This window comes from Schistosoma mansoni, chromosome W, assembly GCF_000237925.1.
Source record: "Schistosoma mansoni strain Puerto Rico chromosome W, complete genome".
Classification (NCBI taxonomy): domain Eukaryota; kingdom Metazoa; phylum Platyhelminthes; class Trematoda; order Strigeidida; family Schistosomatidae; genus Schistosoma; species Schistosoma mansoni.
The window spans coordinates 20,887,072-20,908,711 of record NC_031502.1 but is presented as its reverse complement, the minus strand read 5'-3'; the positions used below and the strand labels follow the sequence as shown (position 1 = coordinate 20,908,711).

At 37.5% G+C, this 21,640-nt stretch overlaps 2 protein-coding genes across 4 annotated transcripts; one reads left to right on the top strand and one right to left on the bottom strand.

Annotated features, from left to right (window-relative positions):
- Positions 1 to 291: 291 nt before the first annotated feature.
- On the top strand, positions 292 to 2,613 carry Smp_015530.1 (hypothetical protein; the record flags this gene model as incomplete). Of its 3 annotated transcripts, XM_018788936.1 has the most annotated exons (5): positions 321 to 346; positions 1,101 to 1,232; positions 1,269 to 1,452; positions 1,486 to 1,875; positions 1,910 to 2,061. In XM_018788936.1, the coding sequence occupies 4 exons, from the start codon at positions 1,110 to 1,112 to the stop codon at positions 2,059 to 2,061; spliced, it is 849 nt and encodes a 282-aa protein (XP_018654429.1). The 3 variants fall into 3 exon arrangements, with proteins under 3 accessions (XP_018654431.1, XP_018654429.1, XP_018654430.1); XM_018788938.1 differs by having other exon boundaries at positions 292 to 346; positions 1,263 to 1,452; positions 1,486 to 2,613; XM_018788937.1 differs by lacking the exon at positions 321 to 346 and having other exon boundaries at positions 1,110 to 1,232; positions 1,263 to 1,452; positions 1,910 to 2,613.
- A 9,783-nt stretch (positions 2,614 to 12,396) lies between these two features.
- Smp_015520 (putative short chain dehydrogenase) lies at positions 12,397 to 20,350 on the bottom strand (the record flags this gene model as incomplete). The annotated part of the gene is made up of 4 exons (XM_018788935.1): positions 12,397 to 12,904; positions 16,749 to 17,304; positions 19,550 to 19,733; positions 20,309 to 20,350. The coding sequence occupies 4 exons, from the start codon at positions 20,348 to 20,350 to the stop codon at positions 12,397 to 12,399; spliced, it is 1,290 nt and encodes a 429-aa protein (XP_018654428.1).
- Between the last annotated feature and the right edge of the window lie 1,290 nt (positions 20,351 to 21,640).

Genomic DNA, 21,640 nt, shown 5'->3' with positions numbered 1-21,640 from the left:
AAGCATCCTGTTTTTAGACATGTCAATGATTCTTCATATGCGTATAACACCTACTAGAATTCATTTAAGCACTGGGACATCTACAATAATTGCCTCTACGTACTTAAACATCGTGAGTACAATCACTAAGGCTGAAAATGAATACCCAATAAATCGGAAAGGAAGAAATATATATGAAAATGATGACCAATTAATCAAAATTCAAAGCTTTTAAGGTGCCAAGTACAATGAAAAAATTATACTAGTGATTTGTTTCTAGGTGGATAAAAATATTTTGTTTAAATCTCTCATGATGAAATTCATATTCCTCATACGGCGCTAACCTCTTTCCATATTTTTCGCACGGGCAAGTTTATCCTTTTTTTCCGTTCCCCTATAATTGTTTGTATGTGTGGACTAAGGAATTTTTGTTTCTAACAATGTTTTATAACCCAGAAGCTGTTTCTCTATTGGTAAAATGTGGTGTTGATTGTATGTTTCTGTAATAGTCTAGGATTTTGTAAGCATGTCTTGTGTATTGTTACATATATCTTATCAGATACAGACGATAATTCCGCTTATACACAGGCAAATTGTCGTAACTATCGAAAATAAGCCTGTAATGTTAAACAAGTGAGGATATTCTGGTGAATTCAACAATATCATTGCCAAGTAAGTATAATCAAAGTGTCACCTCGTAATCATTCAGTGGCTCCATGCATAGTCTTAAACTTCTACAGGAGTTTACTTGCTGAAATAATCTGTTTACCATACATAATTTGCGTAGGTCGGAGATCTGTATAGGTCTTCCGCTTCCGACTATGATAAGCAATTGTTCAAGCCATGGCTGTTTTTTTTCTGATCCCACTATCAGGTTTAGTGGAGATTTTCCGTAATCCCTATAGTACGATCTGTCACTTGTGCAAAAGCATCACTCATTCTACACGAACTATATACTTTCCCAAATATTTCGTGACTGGCTTAAGTATCAGTTCTATTTGTTTAGATACCCACTTTGTTGATAGACAATAGCCGGAAATTAATGATGGACACCATTTCTAATAGTATTTTTGTGCTAATTGTCCCTTGAGTTTGACCTTTGCACTTTTTTGTTACTGTAGCTACGCAAAATGCCGCGCCGTTCCAACGCTAATCCTGACGAATGTCCAGTAACCAGACGTACTAGTGCCCGAATTGCTGCTGCACAGGCAGCGTCCCCTGCCAAGTCTCCGGCTAAATCTCCCCGTCGTAAAGTAAGTTGACCTCTTGCTTGACACTTCCAGCGGCAGTCTACTGAACAAGCTAAAACAGTTTCTGACGACACTGAGTCACAACAGTCACAAGTTAAGAGTGAGAGTAGTATGGAGGAGCTGAATGGTATCGATACTAGTTCTGTGAAGGATTCTGAACTAACTCATGATCTAACGAAAATACCTCACAAAAAGACCAAGGTTGATAAAGAATCAGACGATGGTAATAAACTTAGTTCTACATAACTCTCTGTAGATCATTTGTGTTCCGATCACGAAAAGAATGAAGTTGAGCTACCGAAGGAAAATGATACGGTCGTAAACCAAACTCAAGATTCAAATACAACCTCTACCGACTTCGAAGTTGTCGAACATAGTTCAGTACCACCACCTGACAGTGCTGAGGTCAAAGCAGCCATCTCGGCTCAAGGTGAGGACGGTCAGTTATTGGTTGGATTTGTGCAAGTGAATAAGGAAGATTTACCGGCCCCTAATAGTTTGGAAACCAAACAAGCTTCAGCCTCTTTGGATTCGTTTAATGAAACAGTGACATGTGGCTCAGAAAGTGTTAAAAGGATGGATCCTAATGTAGAACCCTGTGTGAATAACCTAAATGGTAATTTTGGGTCCCAAGAGCCTAGCAAAGGTAATTCTAATTTTTAAACGGTTTTAAAATTCAGATGAACCTTCAAAACCCAATGGCACCGTACATGTTGAAGCTCACCACAAAACTCCCGTTCCCATTGAAGAACCAGTTATCCAACCACTTGTTGCTCCTGTTGCGGGGGATATTGTTCTCGATGCTATACCCGAAGTGGTTTCTCAACAGTAATTCATCTTGATTCCTCATTTATCAAATACTCGTCACTTCGCAAGCATCATAAACTGACTGATTAGTTTTTCGTTGAAAATACTGTTAATTTGGCAGCCCGGTCGTTAAGAACTGGTTTTGTTTAATTGTATGTTCATCTATGGATACAGAACTTTTATAAAACTAACGAGTCAGTTATATTGACCCTCATCCACTGAACTCTACACCACATGTTTCTATCCATTCACCGTGTAGGTCACTGATCCTTCAGTATGAACAATGTGTCTGATGATATTTATACACAAGTTTTTTCGATATTTTGCTTCGTTTTGTTTGTTTCATTCCTTCATGTAAACGCTTACTTCATGAAATTCACAGTGTCGATATTCATCATATACTCATATACGCTTGCGAGATTTTCTATTCTACTCATCATTGTATGTTCGTTTTTAACCTATTTCCATAGTTCCATGTTTTATAGTCACTATGCAATAGTTATTGCGTTGCCTGTATTATCACACTCCATTTGCATTTGGTTGTTTATAAAAATTAAAATTCATGTTTAATACTTGATTATTGTGTTTTTAAACCTGATATATTGTCCCATTGTTTTAGTATTTTTAATTTGTTGCTCACAAATTTCGACTGCGATCGGTTGCTTTGAATTCTTAGTTCGTTTCAGTTTATTAGTCAAATTCTTACTAATTAAATGCACTTAAAGTATTCACCTTATTTGCTAGAACACTTATATGTGTATGTTCTTAGGTCTTAGTAACTCGATTAATCTATTTTAAAAGTAGATATTCTTTGATACTTCAGTGATAACTTAGTTGGTTGTGTGTTTTTAGTAATAGTATGCATCAAAATCAGGGAAGGTATCCATGTACTTGTGATAGTTACCTTAATGTAATACTACCGATACTTATTTCCTAAAAGACTGAATAGGTGTGTATTGTTTTCCTCTTGCCATCTGGTTCGGACTTCGGATGCAGTACAGACAGCTATTTATACGAAAGTTACAGGTTGGCCAGATGGTCTCATTTTCCTAGTCTTCACCTGTTCCCAAAATAGTAACTGGCGACGAATATAATTATTTGACGGATACGTAAATACCGAGCAACATTGCGTGACACCTCAAATAAATGTTATTGTCATTTGAATGTAGGGTAGTAGTGAATATCTTATCAGCCAGTAGTCTATCAATATAACTTCATTCGTCGGACCTGTCCATCTCGTACTCATTTTTTTCATAAACACCCATCGGACGTTTTACTTATTGATTTATTAGAAAATTCACTTATTGGCTTGGGATATGCAGATCATAGTTATTTTTGAGGAAGCTCCCTAGGTTTGTTGAACAACGCAAAATGTTTAGAATACGCTGTCCCCCCTGAAATTCCAAATAGAGCATCATGAGTGGTTTTCGTCAATGTCCGTTCTGGTCACGGAGTGAAGTCAGTCGGCACCCAATGAAAATCATATCAGCTGTTAAGAGTCAGTCCGATCGACACTGATACAGAAAACTCGTTTGACTTCTGCCAATGTTCTCTACCTGTAATACAAGCGAGATATTTATGTGCACACCAGTCCGCTCCATAGTACACTGCATTTATAAAGATAGGTTACACACAATCTATTATGGATGTCTTCAAAGCACTTATCATCAAATAAGTAGTAGTCAGGTGAAATGTAAGACGGTTGACAAGTTCATCGACCGAGATAACTGGGATATGTTACGCATATTTATGGCGTACTGTGATGTACAATCGTGGATGGCATATGTTGAAAGAAGACTGGCTAAATGAATACGCCAAACCAGTTCATGAAGGCATTTACTATTGGCCTTTGGTCAAATGAATAGTTTCCACATGTTTGGTTTTGTGTGTTGGACATAGTCTATAATTGATGACAACTCCCAATTACTTGCATTCGCAAATATGTGTTTACTACTTCTTAATCTTGAACTCAGTGTTATTCCATACTTCTCACTCATCAGCCTCGTTTATTTTATTATCTAAGAAAGGTCGACCCTTAAAATTTCTATCCTATTTATCCGAAACATCCTATCTTGCTTAATCTCCTTTTTTTTACATGTAACCAAAAGAACAAGTTATAATAATCATAGTATTAAGATCTATATGAATAGAATATATTTTAATCGATTAAAAATGGATTTATACTCAATAACATAAAAAACAGGCACATGGATTGATTTTTTCTTTGTTTTTGGAGCTGAAAATCTCTTACACCTAGTGATTATACACATAGATGATTAAATGTATGTGTAATTCTATCGTTGTTATCTATTTGTATTTTGAAGTGACCTATACATTGTCCAGTCATATGACAACATATGAAAACACCTCATGAAATATATATGAGAAAGAAGAAAATACTGATGAAATATGTTTACAGTGATAAGCTTCGTTCGTTTCTCTTCTTTTTCTTTTGAAAAGAAACTGTTAACAAGTAAACTTTCTGTATAAACATTAAAGGGTGTCTATTTTTGTTTATTATTCACGATTAATAAGAAAGAGTAAGTTAGAAAGAACAAAGTCAGATAGAGTTATCAGAAGGGGGTTTTGTTGAGATTTTAGTAGTTTTATATAGTTGAAATCATGAGTTAGTTGAAGCTAGACCACGATGAAAAACCTTGAAGCACTGGATGGCCGATTCGTCCTATTGTGGGACTCCTCAGTAGTGTGCATCGACGATCCCGCCTCGCGTAGAGTTGTTTGAAACATATAATTTTTAAGCGGAAACATAATTTTTGTCCTGCTTGAGAAAGGAAGAAAACATGGTTGAATTATTATAACTACGACTGTTTATGGACATTGTTTTTTTAACGAGTTAGTTTTTCTACGGGATGAGGTCGCTAACCCCATGTCAAACCCTCCTCGTTTACCCGGGCTTAGGACCGGCAGTAACTCTAGAAGAGCTATAGGCGGACATCTCAGAACCAACTAAATGATTTGCACTTCGCAGATGACTTTGTTTGTGTGTATGAGATAGGACGGCTATCTCATATACACGAACAAAGACAAATGAAGACAGCAAATGTAGCAGTAGCCTCTGCATCAATAGGCCTCAACGTACACAAAGGAAAAAGCAAGATTCTCAAATACAACACGGAGAACACCAACCCAATCACACTTGATGGCGAAACTCTGGAAGTTGTGGAAACATTCACGTACCTGGAAAGCATCATTGATAAACAAGGAGGATCGGATGCAGATGTAAAGGTGAGAATTGGTAAAGCAAGGGCAGCATTTCTACAATTAAAGAACATATGGAACTCAAAACAACTCTCAACTAACTTCAAAGTAGGAATCTTCAATACGAACGTCAAGACAGTCCTACTGTACGGAGCTAAAACGTGGAGAACTACGAAAACCATCATCATGAAGGTACAAGTATTTATAAACAGTTGTCTATGCAAAGTACTCAACATTCACTGGCCGGATACTATCAGCAATAGCGTTTTATGGGAGAGGACAAACCAGCTTTCAGCTGAAGAGGAAATTAGGAAAAGATGTTGGAAGTGTATAGGACATACATTCAGGATATCACCAAACTGCATCACGATGCAAGCCATAACTTGGAATCCGGAAGGGAATCGGAAAAGAGGAAGGCCAAAGAACACATTACGCCGGGAAATAGAAGCAGATATGAAAAGGAATGCTAACTGTAAAGATCTGGAAAGGATTGCCCAGGACAGAGTAAGATGGAGAATGCTGGTGTGCGGCTTACGCTCCTCCACGACGGGCAACAGGCGTAAGTAAGTAACGACTGTTTATACAGACAATCGTCAGGTTGTCTTTATTTTTTTCAATTTACCGGACTAATAAGTCACATACATTTTATTAATAAAATATGATTATCAAAGTTGTTCTTCTACGTGTTGATTAAATTTCATCAATCAAATCTGCAATGTATTCATCATATAGACTAAACTATATTAGACCATTATGTGTGTACTACATTCCAGTTTCTTTCACATATTTGAAGAATATAGTCTGATTTATTAGTATCTACAGTGTGGAATTGTAAGCTTTTTAAACTTTATTTAACTCACTATGATATAATAGTTGAATTCATGAGTCGATCAAAGTTAGACTACTATGGAAAACGTGGAAGTACTAGACAACTGTTTCGAGATCATATGAGACTCCTCAGGAGTGTGCACCCGCATACAGGACTCAAACGAAGGACCTTCAGTCTCGGGCGCAAACGCTTAGCCTCTAGCTTTAATCAACTCACGAATTCAACTATTAAATTACAATGATCTTCACATATCTATCTCAGCAGCATCTACCGCACTGATAGGTGCTCGAAAACTCATTCCACCTGGCTCTGAACATGACGAAGAGCGGAGTCAGCTTAAGCGAAGGCTAATAAGAAGCTTACGTATTGATCGTGAACAGTGGTGGGTAGCGAAAGCGAGATGGAAAAGGCAACGGCAATAGGTAACAGCAGACAACTATTCAGACTTGTTAAATAAGCCGGTATTAGGAACCCAACTATTAGTGAAACTATCTCAGATAAAGATGGGCATATCATTCATTCTCAATCCAGGAGATTGGATTGATGGGCAGAACACTTTGGGGATCGTTTCAATTGACCTTCAGCCACACTTCGGTTTCCCACGACCCCCAGTTGACCTTAATGGCAAGTTAATGTAAATCCTCCAACTCTTTACGAGGTTGAAAAAGCTATAGGAAATCTGAAGCGAGGGAGAGCAGCAGGCCCTGACAGGTTTACCCCTGAGATTTTTAAGGATGACCGTCCAGTACCAGCAGCAATATTGACTGAGGTCTTAGGTAGAATCTGGGAACTGGATGTAATCCCATCTGACTGGTTCCAATCACCGATTGTGCCAGTCTATAAAAAAGGACAAAAGTTCTCTTGTGACAATCACAGAGGGATCAGTTTGACTAATAAAGTGTCTAAAATATTAGCTTCAATAATACTTCGACGCGTAACCAAAGCTCGTGAAGAACAGACTAGAGAAAACCAAGATGGTTTTCGACCTGGATGTCGTTGTATAGACCAGATATTCACCCTACGTCAGGTCCTAGAATATAGACACACATTCAGACGTCACACAATAGTAATATTTCTCGACCTTAAGACGGCATTTGACTCCGTTGATCGTGAGGTTCTATGGCAGTGTTTGTCAGTGAAAGGAGTACCAAAGAAGTACATCAGTTGGGATGGCTGGGACACGTATTGCGTATGCCCAACCACCGAATTCCCCGAAGTGCAATGTTTTATGATAGAGGAGTAGGTTGGAAAAAAGCTAGAGGCGGCCAGACCAAAACGTGGCATAAATCCATGAAGTCACTGACAATTTGACTGAGCCATGTTGGTAGGTGTAGACTACCTGGTTTGGATCCGCGAGATGATAACAACCGGTGGTTAGAGACCTTGAATGACATGGCTCAAAATCATTTGCGATGGCGAAGGTTTATCCACTCTTTGTGTTCTCTCAAATTCTAATCTTTTGAATTCTCCATGTCCCTTTCATTCTTCTCTTTCCCGATTCATTTAACTGGATTATACTCCTTCAATAACACCTTCAAACCCTAATCCTTCGGATTACTGCTTATACTCTTACTACTTCTACCATTATGGGATTTGAATCGACAACTGCATCTCTGTGTTAATGTGGTATGGCAACTTGAACTGATGTACGTACGTACGAAGTTCTACATCGTGACTGACTGACCGACTCACAAATCCCCATTCTGATAATAATAACTGATATGTTGTAAGAGGTTGTTGACATTGTTGAATTTCATTGAAATCACGAATCAATCTAAGTTAGACCACCATTGAAAACCTTAAAAAACTAGATAACTGTTTCATTTCAGTATGGGACTCGTTAGCAATACGGAGGTCTTGGATATGCACTGATGAGGAGTTCCATAATAAGATAAATCGGCCGTTCAATACATGCAGGTTTTTAATGGTGATCTAACTCAGATCAGTTCAATGAAATACTGTAATATAATTTAGTATAATTTTATTGTGTCTTTACCATTTTTCAACTGATTTATACTAAAAATGTCCTTGTCTATCGTTTGGTTTCTTTAGTCATTATGTGAATTGAAGAGAAAAACATACATTGAAAGGATTGAAAAGACCCCTATTTTACTCATTTTGTTGAAAATCTAGATTGATTCCATTGAATATCACATGTTGAACAATACAAAATTGAATATAACAAATAGATTTAAAATAATCAATAAACGAAATCATTCTAATCTATAGGGATTCTCTAAGGTTATAGGGGTCTAGAATGTGACCTTTTCTTACTTAGTAAATGATTATATTCTTCATTTCAATGATGACTACAACTCAACGTGCTCGACTAGAAATTCCTTTTGATCATCCTATTGTGATGAAGTCTACTTATGATCCATATAAGTAGTATATGGTGATGGTTAGACATAGAATGTATTTTGGCAGAAGATTGATAAGGAAAGAATAGGAATGAAGCGCAATCGGTACGAAAATGCATGAACAATGAAATGAGAGAAGATGGACTGATATTTGCAGAAGGAACAGTTAAGAATGAGACAATTGATTGATAGTGAGATAGTCTGTAATTTGTCCCCACTCGTGTTCTTGTTCACTACACTATTTCCACAAAATATGGTTCGTCCTATTAAGTAAAAAAAATTATCCTCATCATAGAGAACTAATGTGATGAACGGGAATACTATTACTATTTTTCTATGATTTTATTCATAGATATTGACCACATGTTTGTCAAGTACTTTGGTTTTATTATTTTTGTATTACCCTAGTTCCAAGCCTTTATTTGAATTGTAAATTGTTGCTATAGCATTTTCCACTCATAAATTACAACCGATTATTTTTGTGCCCAGTACTCCGTATTTTCCTATCATCAGTGCTGTTGTTCCATGTTAATGCTGTTACTCAATCGATCTAGTCTTGTACGTATATAAATAAATGTCTGATTTTAAATTGGTGATCATTGGTCCTGTGTTCTTCCTCTTTGTTCGTTCGGGTCTAGTTAGTATTGGGCCAATCGTCAAGCGCAGAGCATCAGTCTACCTCGTCCTTCTGACGTATTCGTCGTCTACGCTCATTGGTCGGTTGTAAGACGTAACACAATGAGAAACCTTGAAATATTATGATGAATTTAATGTATTGAGATCATCAACATTGCCAATATACAATTGTGGATATGACAAAATAATATAGAGTAGATCATACTTTGAATGTATATGAAGACAGATTAGATACTACAAAACCGGACAATACTGGTTTCCGAATACCTGTCAACAGTTTTGCCTCGAAGATAAACATGGAGGAAGGTGATGATAGCTAAAAGGGGAAGTAGATTTGATTACGATGAGAGATAGAAAGGTTAGATAAGTGTTTCGTGTCCGGCTGTGCATGGACCTAGTAGTGATCTATAGTTGAGGCCTTTCAGCTAGTGATGTCCTTTAAAATTACCAATATCAGTATCAACGTCAAGTTTTTACTAAACTACCTAATTTTAAGAAGTTATTACTTATCACATGTATCTTATAAAGACGGTATTATCTCAATTTGAAAGTTATTTACTAACACTTTATTGCTAGATAGTATTTGAGTGTGTAAATCTGTTAACAGTGGCTCAGTTTCATGGATTGGTTGAAGTTAGATATTAACACCGTTTGAATGCCGGTTCAGCGGTTTAGAGATTATGTGTTCGCTCGCGAGACCGATAGATCCTGGGTTCGTGTCCAGCGAGCGGGGTCATGGATGAGTACAACTGAGGAGTCTTGTACTTAGACGAGACAGTCTTCCAAGTTTTCCGTGGTGGTTTGGCTTTAATTGACTCACTCACTCGTTATCAGTGAATCACAATGCCTTACAACATAAATGAATAATTTACTACAGAATATTAAAACAATTTACAGAAACCTACAGTTAGGTTTCCTGTATCACCAAAACAATACTATAAGCTCTCACATAACAGAAACGAAACACACACACACATCCTTAGCTATCCTCTGAATTGCATAAAATCTAAATTACATGAAGTAATCGTTTCTTGTAAATTAGCTTATAAACCATATTATATTCTCTGTATATTTGCACAACAAACAAGTTTATCGATTTTGGTCATTTTAACGGCTAAATCACAGTAAACTTAATTAAAATGCTTAATAAAATACGAACTAATTGTCATGAGGCTTTGAATTCTGCATGAAATTGAATAGTAATTATCATAAACATGATTAGTTTGTCACTAAAGCACAGTTTTACCGATAGTCCTCCTTATCATATTAAACTACATGTTGAATACTTTCAATTACCTTGAATCTTTATGAAAACATGATCTATAAGAGATTCAGTCAGTCACAACGTAGAACTTCGTACGTACATCAGTTCGAGTTGCCATACCACATTAGCATAGAGATGCAGTTGTCGATTCAAATCCCATAATGGTATAAGTAGTAAGAGTATAAGCAGTAATCCGAAAGATTAGGGTTTGAAGATGTTATTGAAGGAGCATAATCCAGTGAAATAAATTTGGAAAGAGAAAAAAGATAGAAACATAAAGAATTCAGAAGATTAGAATTTGGCAGGACACAAACAGTGGATAAACCTTCGCCATTGCAAATGATTTTGAGCCATGTCATTCAAGGTCTCTAACCATCGGTTGTTATCATCTCGCGGATGCCAACCAGGTAGTCTACACCTACCAACATGGCTCAGTCAAATTGTCAGTGACTTCATGGATTTATGCCATGTTTTGGTTTGGCCGCCTCTAGCTTTCTTCCAACCTACTCCTCTATCATAAAACATCGCACATCGGGACAGTCGGTGGTTGGTTGGGCATACGTAACACGTGTCCCAGTCATCTCAACTGATCAAGTTTCACTACTTCATCAGTCGATTTGCCATCCTTACCTAGTACTCGTTTCCTAACAACTGCATTACTTACTCTGTGGTCCCAGGATATATGAGTAATGCTTCGAAGACACCTATGATCGAATACTAGTAGCCTACGAATATCCTCTACTCTTACCGGTCATGTTTCACTACCATAAAGTAGGACGGAATGAACTGCTGCACAGTAAACCCGTCCTTTGGTTGCTAGACGGATATCTCGCCTACGCCACAAGTGACACAAGTTGGTGAAAGCTAGACGAGCCTTCTGTATCCGTGCTGAGGTTTCGTCACACACCAGACCACAAGAGCTGATGAGACTCCTAAGATAAGTGAAGCGGTCAACACGCTCAACTACTTCACTCCCTATCATTAGTTCAGGTGCCGATGCAACCCAATCCTGAAGTAACATTTTGCAATTCGAGGTGGAGAATCACATCTCGAACATGCCTGCATTGTTGCTTATAGTGGTTAGAAGACTATAAGAGATCACTACTAACATGTAGAATTAAATAATCGATAATAGTATTGTGGTGTGGGTTACTGATGTCCACATAAGTAGTATATGGTGATGGTCGGGCATTGAATGTATTTCAGTTGGAGATCGATAAGAAGAGAACGGAAACGGCACGCAATTGGTACGAAAATGCATGAACAATTATAATCTGAGACTATGGACGGATATTTGCAGAAGAAATAGTCAAATTGAGACAATTGATTGTTATTTTGCAAATTAACTGTTCACTATTAGGTCCTCATATTTTAATAAGATATTCTGTATTGTGGTGCTATAATACAATCAAATGTCCCCATTCGACTTCTGGTCACTACATTTAGTATCACTGCCAACCAGGAGAGGAAGGGTGCTGTTCTGTGTACGCCGCTGCGGGTTTGGAGTTGAGGTGCTAGCTGGGACAGTTTGGTGACGTCGAGTGAGTGTTCTGGCAGGTCGGCGTTGGCTGTAGCAGGAGCTGTCAACGGAGAGGGGCAGTGGGACGTGCGGCTGCTGGGCGGACATCGGATGTAGATAGCTCAGCAGACCGGTGAAGTACGGATATTGAAAGTCCCAGGTGCCGAGTAGATGTCGGTACCCCGGCAGGTCGACGGAGCTATGGAGGTCAGCGCGCCGCAGACTCGACATTCTGACGGAGATTTTGGCACAGACTGCAGTACAAGAAGGTGTGCACGGCGATCAGAACCACCGCATGGACGAATGCTTTCAAGATGGGACGAGTGTGGTGCGGTCTACTTATATCCACATAAGTAGTATATGGTGATGGTCATACATAGAATTTATTTTGGCAGAAGATCAATAAGGAAAGAACAGGAACAAAGAGTAATCGGTATTAAAAATACAACCAATCATTATCATTTTCGCTCACACATCATACTATTAACCAATAAGAATGAAAGAAATAATTTGTGATAGTTTTTCTTTATAATTTATACATGAATAGAAGAAATAGTTTCAACTTTACTATCTAATAATTGACTATCATTATTATTCTCCTTCTTCATCTTCATGAATTGTCGATTAGGTAATGGTAATGCATTAGGATGTGTATCTAAACGAGTCCATTTTTCACTTAATCTCCATAATAATTCTAATATTTGACGTCTATTATCAATCGTTTGATTCATTGTTTGTTTCGAAGATACTGATAAACGTAAATCTTGATAAATTGGAGCACAATTAACCATTGAGTGATCATTTTTATGAATATCAATAGTTGGAGAATCAACTGTTGCACAATATAAAGTAGTATTAGATGTTTTACGACTAATTAAATGTGGACATATATCCATCAACATATAAATTAATTTTAATATTCCTTTAGTATTATTATATTTCTCATCTAGATCAGGAGTTAAACCACGTGTAACAATAGGATTTGTAACTAGGATGGATGCTTTATTACCTTGAATTGAAGAATTACGACGTGCAAGTTCACTATAATAATAATAAGAAGAAAGAAAATTGTTATTATTACTTTTACAGTAATCTATTTGAAATCTGAAAGTACTAAACAATACTGATAATGATCATGTACTCAATAGTGACTAACTTGAAGAAGGAATTCTAGGAGTTCTAGTAAGAAGCCGTGATTAATGAACCTTAAGCTTGTCAGGTATGAGATAGTTGCATACCGAACACAATCGAAAATGGTCACGTAATATTATGGATTGATTTAAGTTAGACATTAAAATTGTTCTATACCGGTTCGGTGATCTCGAGGTCAAGTATTTATGCGTGAGACCGACGGTGATGGGTTTGATTCCCGCATGTTAAGTCGTGGATGCGCACTGACGGGGAGTTCCATGCCAGGACGAAACGGCCGTCTAATGCTTCTTGGTTTTCAATAGTGGTCTAACATTGATCGGTTTATGGTTTCAATGAAACAGGATATTATTAATATATTACTTTAGCTGCATCAATGCTTGTGATGGTGGTATAAATGATACGATCAAACCGAGTAAATTGAAAATTAGACCAACTTATTTCAATTTGGATCATATTTGAAACAGTCACGACGTTGGATAGTGGTTAGCAGTGGAATCCAGTTTGACGCGCGTTCCATCCTATTTGGGACTCGTCACCTGGATGTACCTGAACCTCAGAGTTGATGTTCACTCTGGGATTCGAACTCAGTAGCTAAGTGGATAACGCGATGGCGTTTGAAGTGAAAAGTACTGGGCTCGAGTCCCAGAGTGAACATCAAATCTGAGATGCATGTACATCCATCTGACAAGTCCCAAATAGGACGAAACGCACGTCAAACTGGATTCCACTGCTAGCCACTATCCATCTTTGCTTATAAAGCTTGTGACTTCAGGCAATATCGAAGCAGTCCGCACAGGATGCATACATGCCAACAAGAGACTGATCAATTGCAGTTCTAAGTAACAATGGGAAGATACAAGTAAACAACACCAAGTGAAGTCACGACGTTGGTTTTCTTATAAAAAAAAAGTTGAGTATACAACATATTACTTAAAAAAGTTCTGTTTTATACTTGTAAAAACTGGACGCCTAATAATGGGTCATCATTGTCTCGAAGGATTGTTAACTTCTGTCAGTAATATAAGGTAGGTTACATTGAGGTCTGTGAACGTCCTAGATCGGAGTGATGATATTTCTTCAATCTGCGTCACTGTCTTGAAACACTAACTTTGGTAGCTTGAAAATGTTTTACGATTGTCGTATTACTGACTCCTATTTACGTCATTATTTGTGGACGCTGCAACTGAGTGTAAAAACTGTAGATAACATGACAAGGTGCCACTAAATAAGAGATGGAAGTAAACGACTGACACCTTTTCCATTAGTCAGTGATAGACAAATTAAGACTTGTGATATATGTTCATCGATTCAAGTTTTCATCCTACATCAACGCAGTGAAATACCAAAGTGATGAACAAACAGATGTCAATCTGTTAGTCAGTCACAACTCATTAGGTTATGATCCTAAAGATCATGTGACTCAGTGGCTGAGGACGATATATATAGAATTTAGTGACGATCTCGCTGTTGTTATTTATTGTATTCTGCGTAAGAGGCATATTTTGTTAAGTGAGATGAATTTCTCTTAGTTGTTAAGTGAATATTAGAGATGTCCCTCCTTTCTATACAAAAACTATTCGTCTACATTCAGAAGTGTACTGACTAAAACTTAGCTTCCTGTTATATACACCCTATAAATATCTCAGTCTTAAATAACTCAGTGGTAACTTTTCAGACTGTGAATTTGGATGATATGTGTTCAAACCCACAAAGAGCAGCATTTCCCTCGGAATTGCAGGTATACTTTGGTGACGAGTATAGACTAGTACAGGAGCTAGATCAAGCAAAGTTTTCTTCGAACTACCACCAAACATCCAATTTGAACTTTGAACTATTTCGTTAGCAAACTGTTCAGAGATGTGATTTCTCAACAGAAATTTCCGTCTGTTAATGAGTTTGGGATGAGACTATAATTTGTGGACGATCTTTGAGCGACATTTGAGTGATCTTGAGGAAATTCACCTACTTACTAGAGTTAAGTGAGGGTTATAAATTAGTGTGGGGAATTAGGATTAGTAATGAGGGTTATAGTTTTCATCGAGTTGACATAAGCTATAATGCTATTTAGCCATATGGATGAATGAATTTCGCGCTAAAATCCAAGACCTATCTTATATGAGGTCGGTTCGTTTGTAAATTATACTATCCACGAGTTTGGTGGTCGGAGATAGTTGAGAGGACATTCTGCTTGGTATAATCCCCATGTTAGTTGACACCCATCAGCAACGACTTACTTGAGATTTCAGAGAAACTGATATCTCTTGGTGGATTCATAGTCGGGGAAGTTACCTATTGAGCTATTCAAGCCGCAACTAACTTCTTGTATGACCAAAATATTTATATTAATTACTCATTACTATTCACTCAAGGGTTATTCAATGTAAGCGTTGTTGAGTAAATATTAGATAACTTAGCAGTGGGTTTTGAAATTAAACTCATCGGACAATTAGCAGGATATTGAAACACAGTTATTCTTAACATTTCCTCATCATGTTTCTTTCATTTAAATACATTACGATCAACAACAACAAAAACTAATGATCATTGAAGATGATCTGTTATATCCCATGGAGAATTATGAATGGTAACTTTGGGGACTATTTATGAACCAATATGAAATGTATATTTCCTATTGTATAATTGTTAAGTAACTAAAGTATTCATATCCACGTTACCCTTATTATAAGCTTTATTTTGACCTATAGACTATTATTATACGATTTACCATTCTTAAGTTATCCCTAGTCCATTAAGTACTGTTCCCCCTATTCACAGCCACATTTGACCAAAACTTGTACAAATGATATTTTCTATTTTATGGTACGATGTGGTCGGTTTGTTTGGTATATAAACCCAGTATGTTTGAAAATAATGATTCATATTGTAGATGCTGTTATTAGTGTTCTGAACTTAACTGGCTGGGCTAGGCAGAAAGCAGGACCGACAAGTAATCAAGACTGCTCAAACGACTTTTGTGTATCATTGGGCGATCAATAAATTCACTGCTCGCTCTCTAATTGGGCGGTCTTATCACATTCATATATATCAACTGGGCACACAAGCAATCGATATAACATGATCCATAAATGTTTTCTAAATAACGACCGTTGCTGCTACCTTGACGTGGTGGTTGGGCTTCCCTATCGTGATGAACCAATCGAGCTATACTGGCTGGAACAATCGTTCCTCGAGGTCCTACCATGCCAGACAGGTCGGTTGAAGAGCGGTAAGACTAAAAGCAGCGAACCGAAGGTCCGAAGGCGAAGTCGTACTGCTGACTGTACAGAGGTGTGACAGCAGTAAGGTGTTTCCTTCAGACAACCAACATAACAGCGATGCTGCCTTCCCACAAGGAGGGGTGGGGTTAGAAAAGGTCGACCCTAAAAATGCACACCTCGCCTTATCTCACGGATATCCGTCTCCGGCGGTAAGGTCCTTTGAAGAACGGAGCTAACACAAAAACTACCCACAAAAAGGTCGTGTGTGACCGACCTCAAGCAGTTGTCTCTTGGGCACTGCGGTCACGTTCTCAGGTCATTAAGACCACTTCTAACCCAATTTCCTTTTCAGTTACCTCTAGAAGAACCCTTCCACGGTGTGGGCAACCGGGAAGTGTTAACTGCCCTCATACCTCTAACAGCACTCAAGACCACTCTATTCATAAGAAACAACAAAACAACATCAACTGAACTTAACCAATGACCAATGACTAGTAAAGAAAATAATAACTTACTCAGCAAACATTAATAAAAACCACTGTGCACGACGATATGCATTCTCTGGTGTATAACTATTTTCATGATCCCAATTAATATTATCTAAAGGAAGAGTAATTTGTGATGTTCCTGATTGTTTCATTATATTCTCTTGTTCTATATTAGCAGATTTTGTATCAATCACTAAGATAAGTCGTCCATTAGATTCATTTAATCTATTGATGAATAAACGACTTAATAAATAGGTAGCAAAATAATTGATACCTAATTCTTTTTCAAAGCCATCATGGGTTAAACGTCGTTTCCCCGATATAATCCCACTAATAGATGATGGAGGTTGTATAATTACAGAATCTAATTGTGAGAAATCTGATAATATACCAGCAGCAAATCGTCGTATGGATAACATACTATCTAATTCTAAATGACGGCATTCAATCATATCAGATTTAACACTAAATTTACGTAATAAATGATCTTTTAATTCTTCACATTTATCCCAATGATTATCAGCTAAGATAAGATGTGAACCTTGTTTAGCTAAATTATATACTAACTCTCGAGAAATTTTAGCTAAATAAGGAATAAGAGAAAAGAAAGAAATATGGGTCAGAATATGATTATTTTTTTAGAAAATACAAAACAAAACATATATTCAATAGTTGAGATCATGAGTCAATTGAAGCTAGATCACCATGGAAAACCTGGAAGTACTGGACGGCCGTTTCGACCTAGTATTGGACTCCTCAACAGTGCGCATCGAAGATCCCACACTCAGTTTTCCATGGTGATCTAGCTTTAATTGACTAATGATCTCAAATAATTAAAATTACTATAATATTCACAAAAACCTCTTCTGATATTATTCAACATATGCTCACTAGTGACTGGCTTCAAGAGGTATTTCCTGGAGTTTTAGTGAGAAGCAGTGACTAGTGGAATTCAACTGGGTCTGTTAGGAGATAGTAACTCACTGAAGACAATCGTGGATGTGTCACTCAATTTCGTGGATTAGTATGTTGGGCACAACACAAGTACACCTAATGGGAATGCATAATAGTCATGGAAAACATAGCGACTGAAGTTACGAATATGAACCACTGGATCCCAACTCTATGGTCTTTAGAATAGAGATACATGACAATTACTGAATGGCCTGGGTGCGGTGCGCAGAGAGGTTATAGGTGAGCACTTTAGAACACATAAATGCTTATCGGCGTCAGACAATGATAGTTTCTCTTCATTTAAAAGCAGCATTTGACTCTGTAGACCAAGGGGTTCCGTGGCAGTGTCTGTCATTGAAAGGTGTACATCAAAAATACATCAACCTTGTGAAGGCTCCTCACTCGAACAACACCAGTCAAGCCACAGCTTATGGCGAACTGTCATCTCATTTCGCAACCTCAAGTGGTGTCCGACAAGGCTGTCCACTATCCCGATTTTTGTTTAACCTCATCATAAACCTACTTCTGGAAATAACACTCTCGTCGACTGAATTTTCGGGTATTGATCTACCAGGAGGTCCACTTATCCACTTACAATACACAGATGATATAGTCCTGTTTGGTGAAGATGCTGATAAAATGCAGAGTCTTTTGGTAGCACTGAGGAACAATGCTAGGATGTTTGGAATGCGTTTCTCCACTTGTTGCTTCACAACTGGCCTGCGTCAACACTGGAACTAAGGATAGGGAGTGAAGTAGTTGAACACGTCGACAACTTCACTTATCTTGGAAGTCTGATTCGTCCTAATGGGTTGGTGTCTGACGAAATCTCAGCACGGATTCAAAAAGCTCGTTTGGCTTTTGTCAACTTACGTCACCTATCAAATAAGGGACGAGTATACTGCGCAACAGTTCGTTCTCTTCTAATTTACGGCTTCGAAACGTGGCCATTAAGAGTAGGAGATACTCGTAAGTTAATAGTATTTGACCACATATGCCTTAGAAATCTTCACCAACTAAGAAGGTTGAGCCACCTGTCACGTATGCCTGAACACCGATTACCACGACGCGTAATGCTGACTAGTGTTGGAGATGGTTGAAAGAAAGTTAAGGGTGCTAAAACCAAAATGTAGCATCAGTCTATAAAGTCACTAACTTTTAGTCAGAGACATGTTGGTAGATGCAGACTACTTGGTTGGGATGGGCGTGACTATCGTGACTAATGTTGGAGACTCTAGGTGACATGGTTCAGAATCGATCATAGTGGTGTAGGTGTATGCACTCTTTATCTTCCCTTAAACTGTGAGATTAAAATTGCTTTATACCTTTATTTCTACGAACTAATTCTTTCTTCCTGTATTATATCCTCATAAACAATCTTTCTTTTATGTCATACTACCATTGAAGTAACTACTTCTATGAATTTGGTGTTCATCTTGTTGTGCTAATGAGGTGTGGCAACTTGGACCGACGTATATATGTGCCTGATCCTACGTTGTAGCTGACTGACTGAGGGGTACCTTTTACTGAATTGAGAGGACAAAAAGCGAACATACTATACTTAGACCGGTCGGTGGGTACGGGAAGTTCACCTGAAGGAGTTAAACAAACGTTGATTGCGAATAGTGTATATAGAGTCTACAATCTTGAATGAACGAATAGCGTATGAACCTGCTTTATTCACCGGACTATATCAGACTGCATATAATGATGTTTTGTTCGCTGAGTCTTTAAAATCAAAGCCTCCAGCAGAAGTCCCTTAAAAAACGACCATTCTAGTTCACTGACAATTATGATGATTACAAAGGAAAAAATTGAATTATAGAAAAGTAATTATACATAACAAATTCACTAAACACACATTTATAACTCACCACATGGTTGTGTTATTACAATTGGCTTATTTTGTAGATCTCTTGTTGGTCCATTGTATAATGGTAATTCTACAAATAGTTTGTAACCTAAAAGACCACTCCCGGTGAATGTACAAAATAATCCAAAAGCTTTAAGAGCTGTTTTTAAAGTGATACGCTTTTTAACTGGTGGCAGTGGTCGAACCTGAAATAAACAAATAAGAGATGACTAAGAAATCCGATGTAAACTAAATAAACACTGAAAATAAAGCTTGGTATATCCTGCCAATTTCAAATCCAATGGATGAGAGTCGTCATAGCATAACGAATGAGCTGGAAAGATGTGGACTACTTGGTTTTTTTTACTGAATGACTGGATAGTACTCATTGTGAAATTCAAATTAAAGTCGTAACCGCACACTGCCAATAAAACCCAAATGACGAGAAAGAAACTGCTTAGCACTCTTGTATTTTTAACGGTCCTCCGAATGATATCAATCCCTTATGAAAACTGTACAAACACTTTATCCAACACTATGTTAAATAAGAAACCCATGATTTACGGATACTGGAAATCAAAAGCTCTTAGGTTCATGGATGATATTTATCTGTAACTCACTGCTTTGGAGCATTAGTATAAAAATTGATCGCATAACCATATCAAACACCAACTGGTTGTCTACAGAATACCCCCTAGTTCACTGGAATATATTGAGATCAATATATTCTATGGATAAACCATTCAATATGAATAATATTCAGAATCATTAGGATAACTACCTTAAAGTATTTAGCTAGATCGATTATTCTCTCGTTTTTCATCCATATTTGTCGTTACTGTTGTGTATCTTTACTCGCATTAACTGTTAAAATCACTAGGGAAACCATATAACTCTTAATTCCTGTTAATTACTGACCGTGATATCTTGTCAACTAGGAATGTATGAGTACTCTATGATGTAACTGATATTCCATTCCTTGAATCGACTGAATGATGTACATACATTAGCTACTACACAAAATAATGAAGGGATTATGTACACACATACAAAACACCAAAAGGTCATTGCCACAAGATTTGTATGCTTAGCGATCAGTTATTGTTTTATGGGTACATTGATATGTCTTTCAACACCAATCCTACATTTGAATTTGTTTGCTTTCCATAAAGGAAGATATGATCAAACTAGATAACTTTTATCACTAAACAATAAAGTCATATCTTGGATGTCTGATCAGTGGTTTAGAGGTTAGGCGTTCGTGTGCGAGACCGAAGGTCTTGGGTTCGAGTCCCACATGCGGGATCGTGGAGGCGCATTGATGAGGAGTTCCATACTAGAACGAAATGGCCATCCAATGTTTTGAGGTTTTCAATGGTAGTCTAACATTGATCCATTCATGACATCAATCTAAGCTCAACAATCTTCATAACCCTATAATGATGAATATGAATGAATGATCAAAAGTAACTAGTTTTAAGATTTCTGGTTAGCGTTTTTTTAGTTAATTGGTTTACTACAGGATGGGGTCGCTAACGCCATGTCCAACCCTCCTCCTTTATCCGGGCTTAGGACCGGCAGTAGCCCCCGAAGGAGCTACAGGCGGATTATACATTACTTATTTCACTTCACAATACGTAGGGTAAGTGCAACAATCTTATTAGCAATATGAATATCCAACAAAACATAATTTTAGTCAAAGAAAATCATACTAAACCATATATACAACTATTAGTAAACTGAATTATAAAATTAGGCTTCTTTAAATGCATAGGTTGTTATCTTCTTTTTTTCAAATATATTACTCAAAGTTAACTGAATATAAGTAGTTTGTTTATTATTATTTATTTAAACACATAAATATTGGTACAAGGAAGCACCAGATAAATATGCGCCTCACAAATCTCATTCGATTTGTGTGAGGGCTGTGATACTGCCCAGATGCCCGAACTAAAGCAAGTGGTTATCTTAAGGGGCCATACCCCGAGCCTTTGACCTAAAGGTCTGATCCACAAGGAAGTGGAGCATCGTGAGGAGATGCAGTCCCATGATAGCCGGTGACCAACGGTTGGTTCGTACGCCATTTGTTCCATCAGGATACTGGAGCCAGCCC